The sequence below is a fragment of the Pelodiscus sinensis genome, chromosome 8 (assembly GCF_052426305.1).
Source record: "Pelodiscus sinensis isolate ZL-2025 chromosome 8, ASM5242630v1, whole genome shotgun sequence".
Classification (NCBI taxonomy): Eukaryota; Metazoa; Chordata; order Testudines; family Trionychidae; genus Pelodiscus; species Pelodiscus sinensis.
The window spans coordinates 70,636,733-70,648,954 of record NC_143059.1 but is presented as its reverse complement, the minus strand read 5'-3'; the positions used below and the strand labels follow the sequence as shown (position 1 = coordinate 70,648,954).

At 43.1% G+C, this 12,222-nt stretch overlaps 1 protein-coding gene across 7 annotated transcripts in view; it reads right to left on the bottom strand.

Annotated features, from left to right (window-relative positions):
- Positions 1-12,222, bottom strand: part of SH3PXD2A (SH3 and PX domains 2A) — a 379,907-nt gene that overhangs the window by 33,159 nt on the left and 334,526 nt on the right. For 5 of the 7 annotated variants that reach the window (XM_075935536.2, XM_075935537.2, XM_075935541.2 and 2 more), the window contains 2 exons: positions 6,769-6,882; positions 882-965 (listed from right to left, as the gene is read on the bottom strand). In XM_075935536.2, the coding sequence (XP_075791651.1) occupies positions 882-965; positions 6,769-6,882 (198 nt within the window). The remainder of the gene's footprint in view (positions 1-881; positions 966-6,768; positions 6,883-12,222) is intronic. The other 2 variants (XM_075935538.2, XM_075935539.2) reach the window with 1 other exon arrangement.

Below are 12,222 nucleotides of genomic sequence, written 5' to 3'. Positions count from 1 at the left end.
GAAAAGGGCATCTGTGGTTTCAGTCTCTGGTACAAAACAGCAAAAGGAGGAGTGCCCTCATGGCATTCCCGGCCTGTTAGGAAACATCACTAGTTTTGCTAGAAAGCTATGCATTCTCTAGAGCAGGGTTTTTCAACCAGTGGTAGGAGTACCCTTAGGGGTACTCAAGAGAAGTCTGGGGTGGTACGTCAACAGCTGAAATTTGGAGAAAACTGAATTTTTGTTTTAAGTTTCACAGTGCTTTATTATTTTTGTACTTTTTACACCCAAATTTTCATCTCCCACCTGGCTATGATTAAAGTTGTTTAAACATGTGTTGCAATGGTAGAAAAAAATTGTGAGAGAAAACTGTAGGTACTGGAGGTATTTTCTTTAAGGGGTACTTTAAAAAAAAAAAAAAAGGTTGAGAAACACTGCTCTTATCTGGATGAGGTTAGAAGAAGCATCCAGGTGCTCACCCAAACCCAGTCTCCGATGCTTTTGCAGTTCGCACATCCTTAAGTTCTTGATATTTTCTCCATTTTGCTGATAAACAAGTGATACTCTGTTCCTTGTTTGTATAAACAGGAAAAAGCAGAGATGTGCCTGGATCAAATACTGAAACCGATTGCTCCCATTAGGGCCAAGTTTTGCTGTTGGCTCATCTCTAAGTGGGTTAAACCAAACTTTGGTGCCAAACACCCTTTATCAATACTGTGTGAGGTTGGAAATCTACATCAGAATTCTGCAGGTCAGGCCCACCTCTATCCAAGTAAACAAGATTTGATCAACCAATGACATGCCAACACCATTCCTGTTTGGCAGGCTGCATGGCAGGAGGCAAGGAGCCGTAGCTCAACTTTTCTGCTTTTAAGGGTGCTATGCCACAGGAAGCTATTCACCTCGACTCTGCTGCCTGTTGACTATCCCGCCCAGCGTCCATCGCCGGTCCAGGCGCCTCAGATGAGCCTTGCGTCGCTTAGAAACTAGTTTGGAACATGTATGGAAACAGAAAAACAGAAAAATGATGGAGGGATGGGTAATAAAACATAATTGTGAAAACTGGTCTTGTTAGCAAGAACTGATTACATGGAATGTAAAAAACTCCCAGGTTTTAGTTTGTACAATACAGGAAACAAGTTAACTTCTTGAGCCCCAGAAACATATAGCAACAGAATGGTCATTGCCTTTAGTAGTCTTTGCTTTTGGCTTTCAAAGCCAATTAGAGTTCTGTTTTTTACGCCACAGATTAGATAACGCCTCTCCAAGTCTTTGGAACTTTGAAGAGCTGTTATTGCCGTTTCCTCTATTGAGATGGAAGATCTTTGGGGCCAATGAGGTCTTGCTATGTATAACATCTGGCACAATGAACCCAGACCTTGGCTGGGACTGTGGAATTCCTACCAAATGTAATACTGTATATATTTACAGTAAGCATTTATAGGATCCATAAAAGTTTTCTGCTATGCTCATTGTAATACCTGGGCACTAACATGCTATCACTAATACATTTTTTTCTACTACAAATAGATTTTTAAACATACTTGTCGTCGAGGCAACAAAACTATTTCTAACTATTGACTAGAAACCAAAGGTGAAAATTAAACTGAAATGGAAATCTGACCATTCATGTATTTTAACCATTTGGCACAAACCCAACAATTTTTAGTCTTTAACTTTCTAAATTTCAAGGGTTCAAGAAGTGAACATGGAGTTGTTAGTTTCACACTCAGTAACAACAATTTATGTTTTAAAATTATAACAAAGAAAAAGACACTTGTGAAAATGATAGTCAAAATAGCTGTGCACAGAGGACACTGGTTGCAATGGCAGAAAACAGTTTACCAGGTCACATACATGTGAAGGTCTTTCAGTTCATGCTAACACACGTATTGCGATTTTGATTTAGTGACCACTAAACTGGAAAGGCAAGACAAAGCCATAAGCTTTGGGCCAGTCTCCACTACAGGGTGATTACACTGTGAACACAGTGAAGAGCCACTAAATTGACCATTGATCACTCTCCCATTGACTCAGGTGTTCCACCAGAACGAAAGTAGTAAGGGGAGTCGACGGGAGAGTTTCTCCTGCCGACCCTTCGCAACGTGGACTCCACGGTAAGTAAATCTGAACTAGGTCGATCCAAGTTATGCTAATGTAACTCAATTTGAATAGCGTAGATTGCTATGGAGACAAGTCATAGGCCTTCCCTGTGTCTTTCACAGAAAGGCTCCCATACTAGTTTGGCCTGGCTTATGAGGGCATTCATTGCTGCTATAAAGAAGATAGAGGCAGATTTTATACTCCTTCCGAAAATATGCTTCAAGAACAGCTAGTGCAAGTGCAAACTCAACAGTAAGGATTTACTGATGCTGGGACACATTGAAATTCAGTGTCATTGAGGCTCCTGAGTAATTTATGATACTTTTTTTTTTCCAACGAGACGTCTCCATTACTGATATTTCTACTTCTATCCATTAATGCCTAAGTCAATATGGGGACACCCTATATCAGTAACAGGAAAAAAAGCAGGAAGTGATGGAAATGGGGAGCATGACAAAACGCAGAAGAGAAAAGAGGTTTGCTCATGGAAAGCAGACAGGCAGTAGGTTGCTAATTTATTGCTTTTTAAGTTTTCAAACAAGCACCTTCGTGCCTGTTCCAATGCTGCCCCTCACACTTAGGAGGAGCACCTTGCATGTTACCTCATTATCTTGCTTAACAGTCTTCTCTTCCATGAGATCAGCAAACAGCTTATTAGCGAGACAGCTGGTCTGATGAGTCCACGGCCTGGTCCGACGGACCACTATTGTCTCATTGTTTCCTTACATTCTCCCTTCTGCCTGTATCTATCTGCTCTTTTCTTAAAGTATAAGCTTATTGTGGCAGAGACTTTGTTCTACGTCTACACACTGCCTAGAATACCCACCACTAGAGGCCCTAGGTGAGATGGGATATTTATTAGTAGTAATATTTGTAATCCCCTGAACAGAACTGCCCGAAGAGATGTGGATACCTCTGCTGTTGGCATCAAGGGAAGTGGGAGTCCTCAGGAAAGAAGTGGCAGGAAGTTCAGGCCACTGCTTATTCTTGGAATCATTAGCTCTAGGGTTTTGGATCCTCTCAGGAATCAGAGCCTCTCCTCCCAGGCCCTGTGAGAAGCCAAGTTACTTTCAGCGGAAATCAGGGTGTTCTAAACCAGAGGGTTTTATGTGAGGAGGAAGAGTCTCTCTGCAGTCTGAAGATTAGGAGCTTTTTTTAAAAGTGTGAGCTGCAGTTTATAGTACACAAGGATTTAGCCAAAAAACTAAATTAACGTGACAGGAAAAGGCTTCTTATAACCGTCTTGGGCTTCGGAACAAGGGACTTACAACACACATTCTAGATAGGAGACCAGCTGTCTTCACACCTAGCTCTTAATGTCATTCCCCCCCCCCCCCATTTAGTTTAATTTGGTAAGATTCTCCAGATTGTATTTCCCTATGTAAGACTTTCATTTTGATGGAATTATGCCAAAGGTTGGAAGTCACTGGACTACTGCAGGAAATGAAGTTGTGGACTGGATTATAGTCAAGATGCATCAGAATTAAAAACTAAATCAAGAGTAAACAGAATAGGGCAGTGTTAGGAAGCATTATCAGAGAGACAAACAGGCGGAAGATGTCACTTTAAAGGCTTGGGGAAAACACACAAGTTACAGATTTTGTTTATCCAGATTCAGACTGCAGGATCTGCTCAGTCACACCATGAGAGAAAGGCATAAATCAAACAGCTGTGTGACATTCCAGTGAACACAAGAAATGCCCTACAGTTCTATCCAATCCAGCATCCTTGTCAGCAACAATGGTTCACAGCAAATGCTACATGAAAAAGGTATAAAACCTGTCCACATAGTGGAGATATCTTCCTGACTCCAAATGCCGCTCTTTATATCCGGGACCTTGAAGGCCTATAGTAGAAGAGGGCTCAAACAAAAAATACTAGCTCTGAACAACCTTGAGATATGAAGCTCGGTTCCAGCCCTGAATGGTTTGTCATAGCTAGGATAACTGCTGATGTTACTCAGCAATATAAACATCTAATCTTTTAAAAAAGAAAAATTGTCCTAAAATATTCTTCAATAGTATCCTGTGGCTGACCGTTCCCCAGGGTTATTGTCTGATAAACAGTCTTCCTTTGATCTCTTTCTAAGGGTTTTTCTTGCCTTTCAGGAAAAAGATGATGCAAGTCTGAGAATTAGGTCTGAGAATTAAACTTATTTGCTCTAACTCCAGTTGGAATATTGGCACTCTGTCTTGTAACAGTCTCACCTGCTTTGCAGGGCTATCCTGAGAATTTGACAGAGTGAAATAATGTAAATTAAAATTGTAAATGCTCTATGAAAGTACAAGTATCATTATTAGTAATGTTCCATTCAATATCCCCTTGTTGTTAAAAACAAGGCTCACTACAACAGGTCAGACCAAAAGGTACATCTACTTCACTAACCTGCTTCCAACACTAACTAATATCAAATGATTCAGAGAAAACAAGACATTGTTTACTAAAAAAAGTTACAAAACAAGTTGTCTACAGGTAAAGTTTCTTCCTAGCAAAGCAATTGGTGGTTAGTCCTTGAGGCATAAGTGTTTATATCCCCGAAATATTTTTATCCCATATAAATGAGAATGTCAGTTACATATATTAATTTAAATGACCAATCCTTTGAATCCTACTGAAGTCTTGACCTTTGTGCCTTTGTAGCAGGATTAAGTTCCAGGATTAACGGAGCACTTAAAAAAATTTACTTTATCATATTGAAATGTTCTGCTTCTCAGTTTCATTGACTTCCCCTGTTTGTATATTGGAAGAAAGCAGAAATCTCGGTTTATTCTATGACTATCTCCCTACCGTATGCTCTCTTACACATGTGAATTTTTGTATTCTCTCTTCTTATGGAAGTTAAGCAGCCATTCTGTTATAGGACAAGGTAAAGAACTGCCTCAGAACAGAAGAAATAGGAAAAAATTAAGAACAGAAGAAGTCTTTGATTATGTGGTTATGACATAAAAGTAAAGAATACTGATAATGTCGAGAAAAGGAGAACTAGGGCACATCAAAGCAACAGCAGAGATAACATAATATTATTTGTCATGGGAATTTAAGAGAGACCAAAAAGGCAAAGAATAAAGTCTCAGATTTCAGCAGATCAGATCCTGGAAGAAGGCACAGAGAGTTGAGCATAATTGAGGAGATCAGAAAGGGGAAATTTAGGAACCGTTCAAACAAAGTTTGATGCCTCAGGCTTAGTGTGCCATATGGCAAAAACTGTAATAAATAATTTGAACTGGGTAATATGTATGAACAAGGACGTGTAGAAATTAATCGAGGTATGAAAGGCTTAGGTCTGACACATCTAGGGTGACCTAGGAGACAGGAAAATGGTGAGATTTCAGAAGGAAAAAAAAAGCCATGAGATGTGAACACAAATTTCAGTGAAAACAGAGATCTCTTTAAAAAGACAAGCTAGTTTTATTCACTGTTCTATTGAAAAAAAAACCAAACATCTCACACCAGTCTGATTCATTGACTGCCTGTCCGCTTTTATACCCAGTTAAAGGTGATAGCCTCTGTCTATAAAGCCTCAGTTGCCCAGACATGACAACTTAGGGGTGAGGAAGAAGGGGTGATTGTGGACAAATGCTCACTTTAATACCATATTCAGATAAGAGGTTCTTAAGGAATGAGAGCTACACTTCTGTTTTGCTCATACGGGGACATTATATAAAGAGCACCCAGCGACTACAGCGATGGGGCGATGGGTTCTATAGGAGGTGAGTAAATCGTAATAAAACAGCGTCCTTTGTACACAGTTACTGCATGAATATTCCATTAAAATGTGGTTAAGTTTTTGTAATTGAGTAGGAGGACAGGTGAAATACTATAATTTTAGACCTAGATTCAAGTATGCCTAGCCAAAACGATGCAGCTAGAATATACACATAAGCCCACCTCTTAACACAAATGATTCTTCAGCTTTAGTGGAATGAGACAGTTCAAACACAGGATTTACCCTTTCATCCACAACAGCAAACAATGAAATCAAATTCAAATGGTAATTTAAAAAAAAAAAAAAATTGCGTAGACACGCTGAACTTCTGTAGAGAGAAAAGTTAAAGGGGATTCTCTGTTGAGCATCGCCAATAAATATTAGAATGCTCTTCCGGGGACTATTTTCTTCAAACAAAGACACTCACTGTTCTTTATAGAAATTACTTCACTGTGCAAATTCGCCCCCACAGCGGCAGAATGGGGAGATCAAGATAAGCAAATACTCAGACTGTGAAGACCTCAAGTGGCACGCGCTGCCATTAACAAGCTTGCTTTCGAAATCCTGGCTGCACTTAACCAGCCCAACCAGTAAGAAATTCAGGTCTGGTCCTCAAGTTTGATCTCTTCCATGGCAGTGAACTTGGCTATTACCAGGTTGCAAAGTGAACAGTGAACTGGCTTAAAGAATCACACAGCTGTAGTCACTGTAGTTGTTGGCCTTGGATAACTTGTTTCCAAAAAGACATCTGATTTCTGAAATCAAGGTAAATTGAAAGCGTCCCCCAGATACTTAAGAATTCATAAGGAATCCAGTGACACTGTAAAGACTAACAAATGTATTACTTCCTCTTGTGAGTTGTAGGTGAGTTGTAGCTCATGAATGCTTATGAATACATTTGTTTGTCTGTTTCAGCAAAAACCACCAGGGTCTGGTGGCACTTGAAAGACTAATATGGCTACCTCTCAAAGAATTCCTACCTTCCCCAGCTTTGGATGTGTTAATTTCAGAATCGTCTCTAGTGCCATTTTGGGATTCCAGGTATGTGGCAGGGACCCAGCCCTGTTCCTCTGCTGTGCTCACAAACCACCAGCCTGCAAGAGAGAAAGAGAAAACTCATTAACATTGGAAGGAGTAACCCCTTCCTCCGGTTGAGCATCCAAACACAGTTACAGCTCTGCAGGGCCGTGATCTTGTGTAGAGTTAAGAGGTCCTACAGCAATTCAAAAGCAGACATCAGATACGATATCTGGCATTTCCACTAGATCCTTGATCAGAAGACCAGGCAGAGCAGTCTAGAAATGCCAATTATTGCCCCCAGGAAAGACCACATGAGTCAGCAGCAAGACCTGGGATCAGGAGTTAGTTCTGCCACCACCGCCGCCGCCACACTCCTGGTTCCAATAATTAGAATCTCATTAGCAGATTCTTTGATCCAAACCACTTAAGCAGGACCTAGTGACACAACCTTAGTCAAGACATTTTAAAGACAAACCACAGGGGCCACACAAACCCTATCACCAAAAGGCAAAACACACACAGTAAAATTAAAGACACTCTAGGTAGCTTCAACACACGTCTCACAACATCTCTGTTGGTTCAGTAACAGATCTCACCTCACCCATCTTGTCTGTAATAAAAACAATCCAAGGTGGTATTTTGCAGAAGCTTTGGCGCAGGGATTTCATACACACTAACTGAATTCAACTGTCCGGAAGATTGTCATTATTTATACAACGGGGATGGGGAAAAGGAAGCACAGATCAGTTACATGTATTATACCCAGGCCATGTGATGATGCAGTGGTGAGTCTTTCCAGATGGGCTGGAAGGAGGGTGGAGTTGATTACACACATTTACAACGATGCCTAGAGAAAACAGTCAGCTAATAATGGTTAGTTAAAACCACTGGGGAGTGGAGACTTCCATTTATTTATATCACAATAAAACACCTGTGCAAGCCTCAGAACTACACACTGATCAACTGCGTCCCATCGTTATTATTCTTGTCCCTCCCATTGGCTCTTGCTCTGTTACAGCTATCTGCTGCATCTTTAATTAGATGGCAAGATCTTTCATAAATGTTTTTACATTACTTAGTGAAGTGGGGCTCAATCCCCAACAGGTCCTCTGGGTGCTACCGTAAATAATGGGTAGGGACAGATCCCACTGTAGGCATGGACAGGTAACACCCCACTTCTGGCACTCCATGGTAATCACCAGACAACGATGCCACACAAAAGCGGTGATATTCATAAGAAATAGGATGGAAAATAGATATTCTAATGTCACGGGCTGCTGCAGAATGTGAATTGTGCCAGGGCAGAACACGCATAGCAGAGGGCAGAGCTTACAGTCTAAAACAGCGGTAGTGACCACCAGTGGAATTCTTACAGGTATGCGATAAGCTGCTGCGGCAACACGTTGAACTTACAAAGGGAAAAAGGGCTGCAGAGCCTATGGTCACAAGCCAACTAATATGTAACTTCAGCTCTCTAACTGAAGCACATTTTCCTATGGGGGTGTTAAAATCCCCCAGTATTGGTCGCATGTTCAGCCGCGATGGAAGGTTTCACCAAAGGATATTTCTAGTCTACAGGACTGAATACACTCTGCATCACAGGAAACAATCTCCACTGGCCAGCCGTTCCACAACTGCTTTGTAACACCACTCAGACCTCAAACATGGATTCCATTTTCTGGCCTCAGCAGAGATATGGAAACTTTGCTTCACAACATTCCTGGTCAGAATTTAAATTTCTACCTCCTGCTGGGAAGGGAGAACTATTTTCCTCTGACATGATTCTCACCCATGGCAGTGGAGAGAGTGCGCCAAGTAGTTTGGAAAACAGATCTTTGTTGTTAGAGGTTTTTTGGTAGCAGTGGCATATTGACACGGGAGCATGTGAAATTTAAACACACCTCTTCAGCAGAAGCATGCAATATGCCAGAAGCCGACAGACAGCTAATAAGTCTCGTAGGGGTAGCCGTGTTAGTCTGTAACTAGAAAAAGAAATACAAACGAATGATCTGGCACCATCTTAGAGACCAACAAAAAATGTTGACGGTATCATGAGCTTTCGTGGGCACAACCCACTTCGTCAGATGAAGGAAGTGGGTTGTACCCACGAAAGCTCACGATACCATCTACATTTGTTGTTAGTCTCTAAGGTGCTGCAGGACCAAACAGCTAATACTAATTAGACTAGAAGGGTTTTATATAAGCCTTTCCTTCAGAGCAGATTAAGATGATATTTGTGCAAAGGATTAGATTGTAGTCTGGGTGTCCAGTCTGGTCAAGTTAAAAAAAATGTAACAAGTTTAGCTTTTGAGTGTGTGCTTGCAACCCTAATCCTGATTTAGTAAAGTGTAAATTTGCATGACATTTCTTAAAGCTCTGGTTATTTCCCAGTTTGGCATCAGTGGCTTTTAGGCTCCGCTGCCTCCTAGCCTAGCTTGTAAATTCCTTGAGCTGGACCAGTGCCTTTTAGTGCCTCCAATAGAGGCTCTTAGATAAAGAGCCGTGAAGCAGCTCATGATCCCCAGAAGTCCTCTAAAAAACCTGAAATAGAGGTTTCAACTAGATAATTATGGCATTGGCTACTTGCAACAAAATAACCCATGCCCCTAAAACTCAGATTCATTTTTCTTCAAATATGGTTTTATTTTTAAGTCTCAAATGGAGATTTACATTTAAAATGGTATGCCTATTTGTTCTTGTGCCAACCCTATCCTTCAAACTTGCATTGCTTCTCTCCTTCCCCAATGTCCTGGTATTTAGAGAGAAATCCTATTCCCTCTCATTTTGTTTTACTTAAGCTCAACAAGTCAAGTTGTTCTGCTTCTCTCAGACCAGGTTTTTCTTTTCTGATCATCCCGGTGACTCTTCTACTCCTGCTCTAGTCTGAATTAATCTGTCCTGAAGGTGAGTGGCCAGAACTGTGCACACTGTTCCAGATACTCAGCAAGGCTTTGTACTATGGCATTAATGCTTCCCTCTCTGCTGGAAACAAGTCTTCTGACACCTCCTAGGATTACATTTGCTTGCCTCCTGAGGCAGATCACTTTGGTATTTCAGTCATCCTGGGGTCTACAAATACACCTGGATAGTTCTCCCCTGCCATTTCTAACTGAAACCAACAGCTGATTGCAGAAGCTGCCATTAGTCTCCAGGTGCATGACATGACTATACACTATCACATTTCATCTCATTTCTATTACTCCAGTCCTCAAAAGATCATCCAATTCTTCCTGTACAATCTACTGATGCGCCTCAGTGCGGACAACACTTTGCAACTCTGCTGTATCAGCAAATTTCATCAGAAAACTCCTCCTTTCGTTCATGCCAACGCTGATCTTCAGGGAGCTCCAGTAGCAACAACCCAATAGCCCAAAGTTTCTCTCAGCACAACCCATTGCTATCTCCCTGCTGGTCAGTTCCTTATCCACCTTACAATTCTTGTATGAATCCCTGTATTCTCCTCTTCAGTCATCTTCAAATACATTAGAGCGATCATATTTCTCTTGTCTGTCTTGGATAAGCACTCTGATTTTACTAGACATCAGGTTAGCCTGGCAAGATTTGCCTTTAAGCACATTTTTATTTAGTTATTCTGACTGGCAAATTCGTTCTAAGCCTTTCATACCACTGAGGGCAGATTAATAGGCCTGTAGTAGCCCAGGTTGATTGCCGCTTACCCTGCTCCCACTTAAAAATATTCAACCTCGTCCTCTTCTGTTCACCGTGCTGCTGCAACCCTTTTTGGGAACCCCAGTGGATCATGGAAAATGAACCTCCCCACAGCCCTCAGGACCTTAAAAATATCCTTCATCTCCACGTAAGTCACAAACTCTTCTGGACCCACACGTTTAGCCTTTGCCAATGCGCACAGGCCCGATGAAGCTTGGAAAGCTGAAGTGTTCACAGGAATATAAGCACAGGAAGTGCTGCAGCCCGTTTCCCCACACCTGGGGGCCAGTCCCACTCTCAGCTCCTCCTGCCCAGGGTCTCACCCTCTGGGCCAGCCCCCCCAGGTCCTGGCCACTGGCCTCAGTGGGTTTGCCAGCCCATGGGATCTTGCAACCTGCTAGTCCTGCCGTGGTTCCTGCAGCCCACCAGCCACAGGGCCCTGCAGCTGCCCCCAGCTGAGGCAGTGAGGGCTGCCAACTCTCCTTGACTGGATGCCATTTGCAGCAATGGAGTTCAGTCTCGGAGGGTTGGCAGCCTGATCTCAGCTGGAGTGGTGGGGGGGGGGGGAGGGGGAGAAGAGAGGCAATGCAGCTCAGGACAGGCCTTCCCAAAAATAGTTCCAGCACCACTGCAGAAGTCGTGTCTTTCACAAGATCCCTGGCTTGGATTTCCTGCAAAGCTCAAGGCAAAACTAAAATGGCGCCCATGAAAACTATGGTGGAGGCAGATTCCTGCTACACAAATGGAAAGTTCAAGTGCTGGTAGTCACTCAAAACAGAGCCTGACACACAGATTCAATGCCCAATTCACAGCCCACGGATGCTGTGGGGAGCCCCAGGCAGGCTTCCCACTTGCTTTGCCCCACCTGTACACCACTCAAACGCAGCTGTGGGCAGTTTTCTTTAAAAAGAGTCCAGAGGGGAGGAGGAGGAAGTTTTGGGAGCTGCTCTTGCTCCCAGAACAATCCCATTGGCCAGAAACTGGCCAACGGGAGCTGTCAGTTTCAATAACAGGCAGCTAAGAAGCACAAGGGGCTTCAGAGCACATGGCTGCAGCCTGCGTGGGGGTGGGGGTGCAGGACTGTTGGCTGGTAAGTCTGCTGGCAGAGCCTACCTGTGTCATCCGTCTCTCCCTTTCCCAACCCTCTGCCCCCACTCTACATACCCAAATCCTCTCCCATACCCGTATCCCCTCCCAGATCTGGCACCCCAATCCCATGCCCCAAATCAGTCCTCTCCTGCCCTACCTCACAACCCAAATCCCTGCACCCCGTCCTATACACCAATTCCCTGCCCTAGGTCACAATCCAACCCCCTCCAGCCCAGTTCAGTGCCCCAGGTCACAACTGCCTCCTTCATCCAAACTCCCTCCCTTACCGCAAGCACCATCCCGCACCCAACCTCCAACCCAGACCCCGCATCTCCTCCATTAATACCATGGAAGAGTGCAGCCCTCAATTACTTTCCAAATTCTTGGAATGCCCCCCCCCCCAAAAAAAAATTGCCCACGCCAACCAGGATTATCCAGTCGTTCACTCTCTTCTCTGCCCCCCCTTCCTCCAGACTTGAGCCCCATCTTTGTTTCCATCTCAGATAGGTAGTCTTCATTTCCCTATGCTCATTCCCATTAGCCACCCTGCCCCTATGTTCTATATCGCCATCCTGGTTGAGAAGCAAGACACTCAGCAATTAAAGAGCCTATCGCCTGTGGGCAAGTCCTGCAGCCACTTCTACTTCAGCCGGGGA